The sequence below is a fragment of the Vidua macroura genome, chromosome 2 (assembly GCF_024509145.1).
Source record: "Vidua macroura isolate BioBank_ID:100142 chromosome 2, ASM2450914v1, whole genome shotgun sequence".
Taxonomy (NCBI): domain Eukaryota; kingdom Metazoa; phylum Chordata; class Aves; order Passeriformes; family Viduidae; genus Vidua; species Vidua macroura.
The window spans coordinates 70,424,840-70,438,231 of NC_071572.1; the positions used below are offsets into that span (position 1 = coordinate 70,424,840).

At 46.2% G+C, this 13,392-nt stretch overlaps 1 protein-coding gene across 1 annotated transcript in view; it reads right to left on the reverse strand.

Annotated features, from left to right (window-relative positions):
* The window catches only part of IGSF11 (immunoglobulin superfamily member 11), a 106,411-nt gene extending 95,834 nt beyond the window's left edge, over positions 1-10,577 (reverse strand). The window contains exon 1 of the mRNA XM_053971361.1: positions 10,470-10,577. Coding sequence (XP_053827336.1) covers positions 10,470-10,542 — 73 coding nt within the window. The 5' untranslated portion in view covers positions 10,543-10,577. The remainder of the gene's footprint in view (positions 1-10,469) is intronic.
* Between the last annotated feature and the right edge of the window lie 2,815 nt (positions 10,578-13,392).

The following is a 13,392-nucleotide window of genomic DNA, read 5'->3' on the forward strand; positions in this document are numbered from 1 at the left end:
GGCAGACCGCAGCATAGATAGGAAGGGTTCTGAAAAATACATGGGCCTCTGTCTTCATGCTCCTCATCTCTTTCCACAAAGTGGTTACTAAAAGCAAAAATAGTATGCTCTCCTTACAAAGGCAGCACACAGCAGACACATATATTTAGATCTCTGTTAAACAAATACTAACTTTTGTCCAAGGTAGGAAAAAGGTACCTTGTGCTACAGAGAGGGAGAAAAACAAAGACAACTGAAGTCACCCTGAAGCAAGAAAAAGGAAAGAATCCAGACCTCTGGGACAGATTCAGCTGTGGTACAAACATTGATGCTAGCCATATTCAAGAAGGTCAGGAATAAATGACAAAACTTTCACGAGCCTGACCTGGAGGTCCATCAGGTGCTAGATGTATACAGGACAAGCACTCATCTTCCTGCATGTCAAACGAGTAATTTCAAACCCCTAAATAAATGGTAGGACACTGCAGCAGAAACAACCCTCAGGAAGGACAGGACAGAACACCTTTTCAGTAATTTTATTTTGTAGTTTTTTCGGTTTGCATAGCTATCCCCCTTGCCCAGCTGAGGATGTCACATGCTGCTTTTCCTCTCCCAGGAGACATCAATCTGTCACTAGGGCCACTCTCTCAACACTATCCCCCAACATGGGCTCTCTACCGCTTCTGTTTGCTCAGAGCACAGAAATGACAGCACAGAAACCCAGTGGCAGCAGGTGGGAATGGAGCCCACATCCCCTAATCCCAGTGCTCACAGCCAAAAAAAAAAAGGAAAAAGCAAAAAATAAAGAGCTCCCCGATCCCCCGGTTTTTCCCTTACATGCATAGCATCACTGCTGCTGAATTGCAGCCTCAGAGAAAGGAAAGAAAGAGGCCCAAAAGGCAGCTAGGAAACCCACCGTCCATTGGCTTCCCTCCACACGAGGCGATCGGACTCCTTCTGCTGCAGTGACTTGGCAAGCACACCTCGCTCTGACTCAGCACCTCGCCGGCACCTCCTGTCAATTATTCCCACAAACTGCTGACGCCAGAAGGGCTATTTGCAATTAGGATGCAATACAAGCCGGTGGCAGTGGGATGCTCAGCTCCCCCCTTCACCTGCAACGGTGCCCTCGCTCTGAGCCCTCTGGCTCAGGGCTGGAGCTCCCAGCCAGGGTGAAGCTGTGGGGGACAGGGCACGTAGTGCAGGAGGGCTGGAGGATGGGGATCAAGGGGGTGGGGGAAGCCTGCCTGTGCTGTACATATTCTGTGCATAAACAGACAATTGCTGTCAATGTGGCAGCTGAAATGAAGTCTTGCAAAAGAAAAAAAAAAAAAAAAAAAAAAGGTAGAAAAAAAGGCAAAACAGCCACTGGGAATAAGGGCGAGAGCAGCGAGAACAGATGAAACTATGCAAAAAAGCTACAGTAGAGCTAGCACAGAGCATTCCCCAAAGAACAAGCAAAGCACAGCCTTGCTGCAACTCCATGCAGCTGAGACACACAAGCCTGCTCTCCGTGTCCAAGGCATTTCCAGCACAGGAGAGGGAGGCGCTGATTGCGGATGAGTCCCGTAATAAGGGCCCAGGGCGCAGCAGCTGTTTCAGGGGCAAAAGGAAGGGCTGCCCTTGACAAGACAAGGACATGACGATACTGCAGACAGACTGAGGCCATTCTGTCCTTCTGCCAAGTAGCCAAGGTCCTCCCAACCTCTCCGAGTCACTACCTCACACAGCCAGAAAGCCAAGCAGGTCTGCACACGAGCAGCTCCACAACCAATGGAGATAACAAATAACAATGTTCAGATAACAAACCCCATTAAACAGTGAAGATCAACCACACAGTTAGTTATGGAAGCAGCCCAGAAATCACACAAGCTCAGTCGTGCCCTGCAGAAGCCCTCCATCACCTTCTGCTTCACTAAAGCAACCCATCTTCCACCCATCCCTGTCTCCTTCCCCAAAGGTCGTGGGGAGTTCCAGGCCCCATTCACTGGCACAGGCAGTGAGAGGCAGCAGAGTGAGTGATGCCTTCCTTTCAGAGCTCCCAGGGACCCTTTAACCAAGAAGCAGGGCTGCATTTGCTGAGATATCACCTCCAAACCAAACATTTCACAGTGCAGCTAATGCTGATAGACCACATGGGAGCACAGGTCAGAGCAGGTGGTGTGGAGCTGGAGCAAAAACTCCAAGAAACACTTCAGGTTCGATGCAGTGAACCAGCCCCTAGAACATGAAACAACAACCTCTTTATATAGCCATACCAACCAACACGGTGTCCAACATGCCTTGTGGTCTGTGTGCCCACAGCTGCAGAATTCATCACAGACTCATGCCCTGCCTGGAACAGTGTGGGTAAAGAGGCAGAGACATCAAACTGCAAGATGGGTGATACACAAATCTCATCTATTTAGCTAAGGCTGAAGAGGGAGAAAAATTAACTAAAAAACAAATCTCACTAAAGCAACCTGTATTTCCTCCTGATCAGGTAAAGAATATCTGCTCCATGGTGTGGAGTGAGAGCAAAGGAACAAAGTCAAAGAAAACAAAAAAATAGTGACTTCAGCAAGATGTGCAGGAATTAGCTAAGAGTCACAGCAGGCTACAATTCTGCAGCATCTAAAAGAGCGTAGGTCGGACTTGGAACAACCTGTCCCAGCACACTTAGAAGCTAAAACCCTGCAATTGATCTAAAGATACAAAGTAACAGTGACTGCTACACAATCAAATTTAACATCCCTGTGAGAAATACAGTATCTGAATTCTGCATTGTGCCTCTTACATGTTAGAAAAAACAATTAGAAGCAGAAAGGGTACAAACAGCCTAACTCCAAAAGCAGGGGAACTAAAGTTATTACACTGTACAGTGGTGTGTTGAAGCAATCTCAGCATCATCACTGAAAATGTACTCAGTGTCCTAAACAAAAAACTGCTGAGAAGCAAGAGAGAACATTGTATGGCCAAACAACAGAAACAAGAAGTGATTCAGTCTAAACAGTTGCCTCATAAAATGGTGGATAGGACTGAAAGCAAAACTGAAGGCCAACTGCAAAAGCCAAAACCCCATCACTTCAGTACATTTAAGGGACAAGTCCAGAAGTGCAGAACAGTTGAAGAAAGAAATTTCTCAAGTGGCTATAACTAGCAAAGACAAGCAAACTCTTGCTAGGTCAGTTGGTTCTTGAAGTTGGTGTACTCTTCATAAGGGAGGATACAGGCTAACCTGGAAGTGTCAGCAGGGCTTGGTTAAACCAGCCCAGTACCCTAAGCCCATAAAAGTACACAATAGGAGACAAACCAGCTTGATCTCTGCTCAGGGGAACTTGTGGCCCTGCAATCCACTCTAATTTTGGAAGGAAAAGGACAGGATGAAGTAATTAATTTTCTGTCACTTCAAAGCACACCTGCTAAACTGTTCTGGGCAGGATGCCAGTTCAGTGCTAGACCTGTCCCCTGCTTGCCTGGTGTGGGAACTCCTCCCCTTGCCTTGCCCCCAGTGGGGTTCAGGCCAGCTGAGGTCAGACTGAGTCCAGAGCTGCTGCCCCAGTCCTCAGTGCCCAGGCTCAGAGGCATGAGAGCTCCTCTCCCCCTGCCCTCGCTCTGGCCCTGATTACAAGGGATTACCCCCAGGTTTCTAACCAGTTCTGGGGTAGTTTAATCTATTCCTTAATATCTGGAAGAGAGACAGGAAGCTGGCAAAGTGATTTGGGCTGGCTGAGACAAAAGAAGATTGAGAGAGACTTCCAAGGGATCTGACAAAGCTCAGCAAGTGGGCAGCATAATGCAGGATGAAATTCAACATTACCAAACAGACAGTAATAAGAACTTGAGAGAATAATCTGAACTACTCATATACCATGGGGCTCTAATTCAAATGTAATCACTTGAGAAAAATATCTTGGTATCACTGTGAACGGCTCAATGAAAACATCTGTTCAACATACAACAGTGGTCAAAGAAGCAAGCAAGCTGTCAGGGTGTCTAAAGGTAGAGGCTGAAAGGAAGGATGCTGGAAGTATTCTAATGCCACCATGAACACTGAAAGTGCACCCTCAGCTGGAATTGCTGTGGTTGCTTCTGCACGGCACATTTGAAAATGCAGAAGGCAGACAAAGGTTTCGCCATTCACCAGTCAAAAACACTTAATGGTCAAACAGTGTTAAAATTGGGACAATTTAATTTGGAGATGAGTTAAATAGAAAGAAGTTATCAAATGGGAATGAAGAAGTGAAACAGGTACATCTCTGTGGTTTTGTTTGCTTGTGGGCTTTTTGTGTTTGTTTGTTCAAGAGAAAAAAAGAAAGGTTGTACAGCACAACTGAAGAGCAGGAAACATGACCAGACATAAGGAAAATATTGTCATTTTCCTTTTCTGTTTTTACTTTTTCTGCTTCTTCTAAGCACAGCCAATAATTAACTACCAGGAATTATTAGCCCATGTTATAGTCAAGTCAAGAGCTCAGCAGAAATCACAGAGGCCCATGCATTTATAAGGACACTGGAACATCCACAGATACATTAGGTAGAACCAAAAAAAAAACCAAAAAGTAGAATGAAAAAAGCATAACATCACTATACCCTCATGCTTCCAGGAAATAGTCAACTTCTAATTAGTGAGGATTAGGAAGTAATCCCCACAGTGGGCCTGCAGAGAGAGTGTTCCAACCCACTTGCTCCTGGCAGAGGCTGTTAATGTGCTGGGCAGAGGCAGAGTTGAGCCTGCAGTCCACCCGCAGCCCCTCTGCTCAGGAGGCCGAGGGGTTGGAGTGTCCAGGGCCATTGCACACCCAGCCTGCTGGACACCAGCTGAGGACATAGCACCAGGGGGCTCGGTTAGCCCAGTTCAACCTGGCCCCTGGCAAGGGGGAAGTTTTACATCTGCTGCTTTGGAAGTGGGGGGGCTTGCCTGAGGAAGGGAGGAGATGGATGCTTTATTTGCTCTGCATTGGTAGAAGGAATACATATGACTTAATTCATTTTATGGCAAGGAAGTGGAGTGTGCTCATACCCTAAAATTAAAATAAAATTGGGTTTTGTAGGCATTGAAGTCCAGAGCAATGCATACACCAGCCTACTCCTAGGGCAACCTGTAGCACAGACATGACACCAGACTCCTCTTTGATAAATGTTTGGCACCAATTTCTCACTGAGGAGGTTTTGACACCTCCCATGGGAGCATCCAAATTTGGCCATGGCAGCAGAGGCCAGCAGGCTGACCTGGCCCAGGACTGCTTAGACAGGCTGCTGCAGAAATGCACCAGAGATTGTAAACAGGGTATCTGTCATTGCCTCCCCACAAACAACACTCCTGGCTTCAGCATTCCTGGTAAAATCAAAGCCCAGAGGTAACTAAGTGGAATTCAGACACTGGCTTTCTCCTGCTGATGCTTGTGAAGCATAAGCTCATGTTCTCATAGCTAGGTTGGCTCATGAGACTATGAGAAAATAACAGCACAAGTTTTTGTCCCTAAATAAATGATCTGATCAGCCTAATACCAAAATTGCACTTGAAATTAGCTTCATGCAGAGATGCAAATGTACAAGTACTGCTATGCTGCCAGGAGGAGAGCTGTGGCTCTGCACATGCACAAATAATAAGGGACTGAGCTCAACCTGCTAGTCCTGTTCTGATTTCTCCAGTGACTGTTCCAGAGGGGGAACCAAATATTAACAAATATCTGCTCTACTTCTTAAATAGAAACTTGACTTTTTCAGTACAATGCTCTACAGCACAATGAATACGGAAAGGACAAGAGCAGTGCCACATATGTGTGTACATGGTGTTTGCATACATGTGTCAAGATGGCCAAAATAATGGGCAGACACTGTGCACAGGTACCACCAATTGCTGGTTTACCAAAAGTTGGTTTTTATCACAGTTCTTTTTAAATGCCCTGTAGAAATAAAAAGCAGCAACCACTAAAGCTTCACTGAAGTTACTTCCACTAAACCAAAACATATCAAACATGGGATGTTTTGTAAAATCATAACTGTGTTTCAAAAGAAAAACAGGGAGGAAAAAAAATACAGAAACATCCAATTTAAGCATCTTTGGGATGAAAAATTTTGACTTTTCACATCAAAATATCTTTTTGCTTAGGGTACCTCCTTGTATTATAACAATACAACTCCACAAAGAGACAAAATATCAGTGTTCTAAGATGGAATTTCTCTCAAAAATTTCCTTTCAAAACCATCAAAGCATTTGACTTCTACTTCTGTTTAGAATGAAGCCAAATGTCTCAATATGGATGAAATAGAGCAGCCCAGCTCAAGCAGTGGGAAAAAAAAAAAGGCAGAAGCCAGGACACAAGTGACCTCCAAAACCAAAGAGATAAAAACTTGTAAGAAAAAAACCCAAAAAAACCCTTAAAAGTTCACTCTGCACAGTTAAAAATTTTGTGCTTTCTCCCTGATGCACAAGACATGAAACAGTTGCGAGAATAAAGTAGGGAGGCATATGACCAGAAGCCCTGTAATTGTGACTTCTCTAAAGGAGGGGCTGGACAAATGTCCTACCTGACAGTAAGAAAATAATTTCATCTCTGCACACATCAGTTTTCCATGCTGTAAGTCAAACTGACTGCCCTCACAAAGTAAGTTTGGAGACTCTCAGTTAGGTAATGTTCATAAATAACTGTGCAAACACAAAGTAGTAAAAACCAGAGAACTGTCTTTGTTACATTGCTGTCTGTTAAACAACCAGGAGCTAAATTTTTCTCTGAACACTTACAAAAGGGAAGGCACCATTAATGCTTCACAAGGAGGAAACTACAAAGAACAGATTTTCAGTGCATGCACTTCTCCTTGAAATAAACTGTGTTAAAAGCACTTTACTTAAAAAGCACGATGATAGTAGCATCCTGCTAAATATAGATGACTCACCACAATTTAGTAGTGAACATCCCTAAAGAGGACCATTACATTATTTCTTAACCTGCTGCATAAATTTAAGCATCCTCCTGTGGTTACAGTTTGTTCCAAGATACTCAAGATTACTACCAACATCCACTGACCTTCAGTGGGTCATGAGGTCTTGCTGAGTCTTGCTTTCTCCATCTGTACTATTGGTACAAGAATAAAAACACTACTCCCCCAAGAAGGCAGGAAAAATAATTCCTAAGTTTCCTAAGTTAAAGAGTTGTTTATCCATACTTTGTATATCCATATTACTACTAAGCAACTAAATATAGCTGCTCCTAAGGCACTCTGAGATCCCTTGAGAACAGAACCTTATAAAAAGAAAATTGCAGTTTAGGCAATACTGAAGAAACAGAGATATAGAATCATTTCCAAAATAAGGGAATGATGCCCACTTCAGAAAGAAGTAGTTAATGCATCTGTGCCTACCGCTGGGGACCAAGGTCAGGTCACGAGCAAAATGATTTATCTACACGTCACAAAACCACACAGCTTGACACAAATGGCAATCTGTTCCAAAAAAAAAAACAAACTGCAAAAGCATGGAAGGGCAAGGGACTGACAGAGTACTCCCTTTCTAGGGCTGAGGACCTGGTGCAGAGCTGGGAAGCACGGGTGGGTAGGACAAGGGTGCTGCAAGGCCAAAAGAGTTCCAGCTGTGAGAACCTCAGACCGACAAGAGGGCAACTCCAAAAAGTCACGTGAGGCGCTATAGACCTGCTGTTGCATTAATCCACTACAGCCAGGCACCCTCACACCCTGGTCTTGCAAGATCCATCTGCAGTGGACTGTAACACACTGAAATCTCACCTGTTGCAATTCTGTGTCACAGAATCCAAACACCATGCAGTTAAAAAACACGTCAGTTCTGCACTCTGACTGTACCCGATGTGTGATTTCTACCACATTTGACAATTTGCAGGATGCTATTTCTGGAGACATAGGAGGATTGATTAGCAATCCCAGGTTTGGCTTCAAAGCGCTGAAGAGAATTCCCTCCTATCTTTCCCTAAATTTCTCCTGGGAAAATATTATTTCCACAAAAAATTACTATGCTTATAATGTTTTAGAGGGAAAACATAGATGCTGCCCTTGGCCCAAGACCATTAAACATGGATATAATAGGCCCAGAAAATGGGCAACTAGCACCAGTTACAAAGAATAATTGTTATTCTACAAATTGCAAAACAAAATAAGAAAATGGTACTATAATAATTGACTTAAATATCACTATGAAGTCTAATTTTATTTTATTGTAGGTATAAAATGTGAGAATGATGGAATGACCTCCAAGGTCTTTCCCCCGCCCCCCCCCCCCAACAAGTTTCATTTTCTTGGCATTAAGTATTTTGCCTGATTATACACTCTTTCAGATCCTCCTACTTTTAAATCTTATTTTTAATTTAGGAATCACTTTGCATATGACCCCTCATTTTTCTTCTACCTTCTAAACCAGTCTGAAATCTCAAAAAGAGAAAAAAAATTTAAAAATCACTCTTCCTAACCATACTTGGCAGCCCAGAGCAGAAACACACTTACTAATCTTCTGCAAATGTTGTTTAGAAAAAATTCTCCCAATTTAATTTCAGCTTTCCTGGGTATATGTCTGTTCCTTATCCCTTACAGTGTTTTCTTTTCAAACTCAAGAACCGCTGAAAATATGGCCACGCTGTGTACCATAGAAATAACCACAGCTATTTTCATCTACCACCATCTTCTAAAGACTTTTCCTAAGACAAAATTTAAAAAAGCCAAGCTTGAGAAATAAGTGTTTCATTCAGGTAATCATGACATCTTAAAGGAAATTGCAAGAAAAACCATTACACTATTGCAGATAAATATTTCATGGGAAAGTGTGTTTTCACACCTAGTTCTCTCCAATGTCACTGTCACTGTTTGGTTGGTTATGTATGCCCTCAACCAAAAAAAAAAAAAAAGTAAATGTTGAGTCAATCTTTCTGCTTAAAAGGATAATTAAATACCCCTTCGATTTTAACCTTATATCTGTTTATTGTTGTGTTTTTGCAGTGATATCACATCAACAGAAGGACTTTACCACTTATATGCCTCTAACTGGAGCAAGTCCAGTAACTCCATAGACATTTACACCTTTGCAATGTCTGCAGGCAAAGAAACCTGTAGCATTGAGAACCTGGAAATAATTGAACTTGCTTTCCAAATTAGGAAAAGAACAAAAAGCAAATCAATAGTGTAAAGTATGAAAGCTGAGATTATATCTTTCAACTTAATGCTAGTAAACTTTATTTTTTTTTTCCATAATTCATCTCTTTCAAGTCAGCAGGTGCAATTTCCAGTTAATGCATGAGACTCAGACTTCCAAACATTTTCTGAGGACAGGAATGCAGGGTGCATTTGAGGCTGAGACATTTGTGAAAAGTTCATTTATCCATCACAAGACTTGTTTCTAACCAAGTCCTGGGTAGAGGTAGAGTCCTGCTGTGCCTCACAGGGCATTGACAGCAAGGCACAGCCACCCAAGCAGTAGACTCCATCCAGATCTCGACTGTAAGGAGGTTTCATCTAGACCTTCCTGAGACATCTCTGGTCTTCTCATGGGAGACCCCATCGTTTCTTACTGACCTCTCACTGTCTCAGGGACCTCTAGCAGCAAGTTTCCCAGCAGCAAAGGTGGCCCAGCTGTCTCAAAGCTGTGGGCTGCTCACTGCTGAGCTGAGCTCTGCAAAACTGCTTAGCGAGTGTCTGCATTAAAGGGCAGACCTTATGAAAATTGCCGTGTGGACCTCTGTAAACCATAACTGAGCAGGCTGCTTTAAAGCTTAGCATTACTTGAAAGGAGGCATTGCCACCTGATCAACAGATGAGTCTATGAGTCTGAACATCTTGCACTTGGTAGTTTCTTCTGCTGCCCTTAATGCAGCACCTCCTGGTGCTCCCCGGCAATGCACTAAGTGATGTGAGTAGCATCTGTCATACGCAATTTGTTTCCTCTCCGCACAGAGACCAGGGAACACACCTTATTTCGGAAGGGCTATAGGGGGCGGGAGGCGCTGGAGACTCCATGTCCCCGGGGACAGGCACGTATCTTAGAGCTGAAGCGGTGCGCCGTGCGCCTGGAAGAAGGAGGCAGAGGAGAGAATGGGGGGGACACAGGGGTCTCCGAGCAGTCTGTCACCATCTCTGCGGAAAGTTCCCTGCTGCCTCAGGGCCTGAGGGATAGACCAGAGTTTTCCACACAGGTGAGCTTACCAAGGGGCTAGGCCCAGACAACTGAGCCTAACGTGAAGCCCAGTTTCAAGCAAGTTTTACGGCACCGTAAAAAAAAAAAAAAAATAAAATATGTATATATAAGAATAGTAGGGAGGATGCTGCAGCAGAGGCAGCAGAAGGAGCCGAGCAGAGCAGCGTTCCTTCTCCACGCCTGCCCGCAAAAGCACTCGCCCGCCGCCGCATTCCCGAGCATCACCGGCGGGACCGCAATTAAAACTTCCCCAGGCACGGGGCACCACCGTGGCACCGGCGGCGGCGACCCCGCGGCTCCAGGGCGATGCCCCGTGCGCGGGTGCCGCGCCCCGCTCCGCCCGTGCAGCACTCACCTCTCAGGGCCAGGAGCGCGGCCAAGGCTGCCGGCACCCACCTCCCGCCGCCGCCGGGGCGCCGCCGCGTCATGCCGGGCCGGGCGAGGGGCGCGGAGCGGGCCGCCGAGCCTGCCTTTCCCCGCCGCCGCAGGTGCCGCCGCCGCTGGTGCCACCGCCGTCCCGGGACCGCCCGCTCGCGGCGAGGCTCCGCCGTGCCCCAAGCCCCGGTCGCCCGGGGAGGGCGGCAGGCGCGGCGGCCGGACCGAGAGCGCAGCCTGGCGGCCCCGAGCCGCCCCCGCAACCCGCCGGGCTGCGGCTGTCACCCCCCGCGCGGCACCGTCCCGGCGCGCAGCGGCACGTCCCACCACCCTCCTCCTCTCTCCGCAAAAATTGGGGGTTCCCCCCTCCTCCCGTTCCCCGCCAACCCGGCGCCGCTGCATCCGTAGGGATGCTACACGGGCCAGGGTGAAGAGGTGCGGTCCAGCGCAGGGCTGGAGACTGCACCCCCACCGCTCCTTCGGATCATCGCGGCAGCGTGGGGGCTTCTTCTTTCCGGAGCCTGCCTACAGCTGCATTGAAGATGACAGCGGCAGCACGCAGCAAAATATTTGGGATGGTCTGCATGGGACTGGTCACCGCTGCAGCGCACAGTATAAACACTGCAAAGGTATGAACCACCCTAACTCCGCCATTCAGGAGCCTGGGAAACACGAGCATTCCGCACTCCTATAAAACCGACCAAGGTACCTCTAAAGGGTGTGAGGCAGTTCTTGGAGTTGGGGAACTGCAATACAGTGTAACGCAGGAATCGCCAACAAGTTGTGTCACAAGCTTAAGTCAGTGCAGTTCTTAAGGCTGTGCAGAAAAATTAATCGGTTGAAAATCAGCACACATCAAGTATGTATGTAGAGGTAGAAAAGGAGGAAAGGAGGAAAGGAGCCCTTTCTGAATTCAGGGTGATCTTCTGGGGAAAGAATCAAACAGAAAGCTTGCACAGAATGACTCCTCACGCACAGCCAGCTCCCTGTCCAAGTCTGATCACAGTAGTTTTGCTTTGTGAAAATAAGCAGTTTGACAAGGAAAACTCTCTAACAATTCTGTCAAATGTCCAGTTGCTTCATTCCCCCACTCAACTTTCATTTCCTCCCCACCAAAGCACAGCTATGCAGCCTTTGCATCCTGCAGGCAGTGAATCCATCTTGTCATGCTTCTCCCTACCTCCTTCCCATTCGCCGGCCCTGGGAGCATCCCCCTGCCCAGACTACCCTATTGCTAGGCACTGTTCAGGTTTCTGCCTCCTCAGTTGCCTCAAAAGGTGCTCTGACCCTTTACATGGCTGCACTACCCCTGTGAAGAGGGGTGGGGGAGAGCTGCACCCAGGAGTGAAGATGGCAAGGAAAAGTCTCAGGGGTAGAAAAGCAGAAATTATTTTAAGAGTCATGAAAAAAAAAGCAAGCTGGTGCCCATAATAACAGTATGTGGAAAGCTAACTACCATCTCACCACCCTTGGTTAGCCTAGGTTAAGCTCTGCCTTGCCCAGCATCAAGTTTTGGCAAACTTCTATCAGAGGAATGTCACTGCAGCAGTCCAGGTTTACCAGTTATCTTAGTTCTGAAATAACACTACTAACTCTGTTTACAAGGAGCAAAGGTTGACCTACCCTTATCAGGCAGCAAAATTGCTCACTGCCACATGGGCTGGGATTTCATTCAGCAAGTGGTGGCTCAGAGAGGCGAGAAGGCAACACATGGTGACTCAGGGGATGTACACTCCAGTCTCTTTTCAGGTTGGTCTGGTGCCTGACACGTTCTCCAACATGAAACCTGATAATACAGGTGTTCTGACAGTTTTAGCACTCTTGCAAAGCACCCTCCACTCCAGCCTTGCCATGGGCAAGCAGACTAAAAGAGGGTTTTGCTCCATTAGGGAGCCAGCTCTTGGCAAAGACTCAAGCCGCTGAACCATAACACTTCAGAAAAGCATCGAAGGGAGAGTCATAGCCCAGCTGTTCCCCTCATTCTGTGGCAATATGGGAATTGAAGTTTCCTCAGACTTTCTCAGACTGCTTCTCTTTCCTCCAGCTGACTTGCTCCATTTTTCATCAAGCAAAAGGACAAAGGGAAATGATCATTTTATGATCAGAAGCAGTTCCAGGAAACCTCTATCCTTGTGCATACACTCAGTGACTACCTTGAGGAACACAATGAGTATGTCCACACATTCACTTACAATGAAGGCCCATGAATGTTTCTTGCCAAGCATAACCTCCTTCAGCAAAGTCAAGGACAGAGAGCACAGAGCATGTTTGGCACACTGGCCTGACACTGCCCTTACTCCTGCAGATCACTTCCAAGAATGAAAAGATGCAAAGACAAATCAAGTGAAAACAAGAAAAATTGCATATTCTCCCTAGGACTGCCGCACCGCCTTCCTGGTCTGCCAAGACTTGGAAGCTGTCTTGACCTAATGGAAATAAGTGTGTTTTTTAGTATAAGGACACACTGCATTTAGCAAATGCCATCCCAGCTCACTTTGGACTGTTCCTTGCATCCTGCTGTGCATCAGCTGGCAGGTAAACAGCAAAGATCAGTTCACCCTGTACAGTAAATTAATTAATGTGCTTCCTAAAAAGTGCAGTGAGCATAATGTGAATCGAGAGCCTGGTGGTCTGAGAAAGTATTTCTACCCAAAATGGACCCACATGACTCCCTCCTGATGCAAGCTGCTGGGATCAGGGAGCATTTTAATCAGATCTGGTCACCACAGCAGATACTGTACCATAACTACAAACCACAGTGACACAGCAAGTGACTTTAGCTGCTTCTTGCAGCAACTGCAAGAACAATCTGTGGCCACACTCCAGAAGGATGGAGCAGTCACAGGGAATAATAATCTTCAGATGTAGCAGTCAATCCTCTCACTCTGGCTCCCTCTTCACCT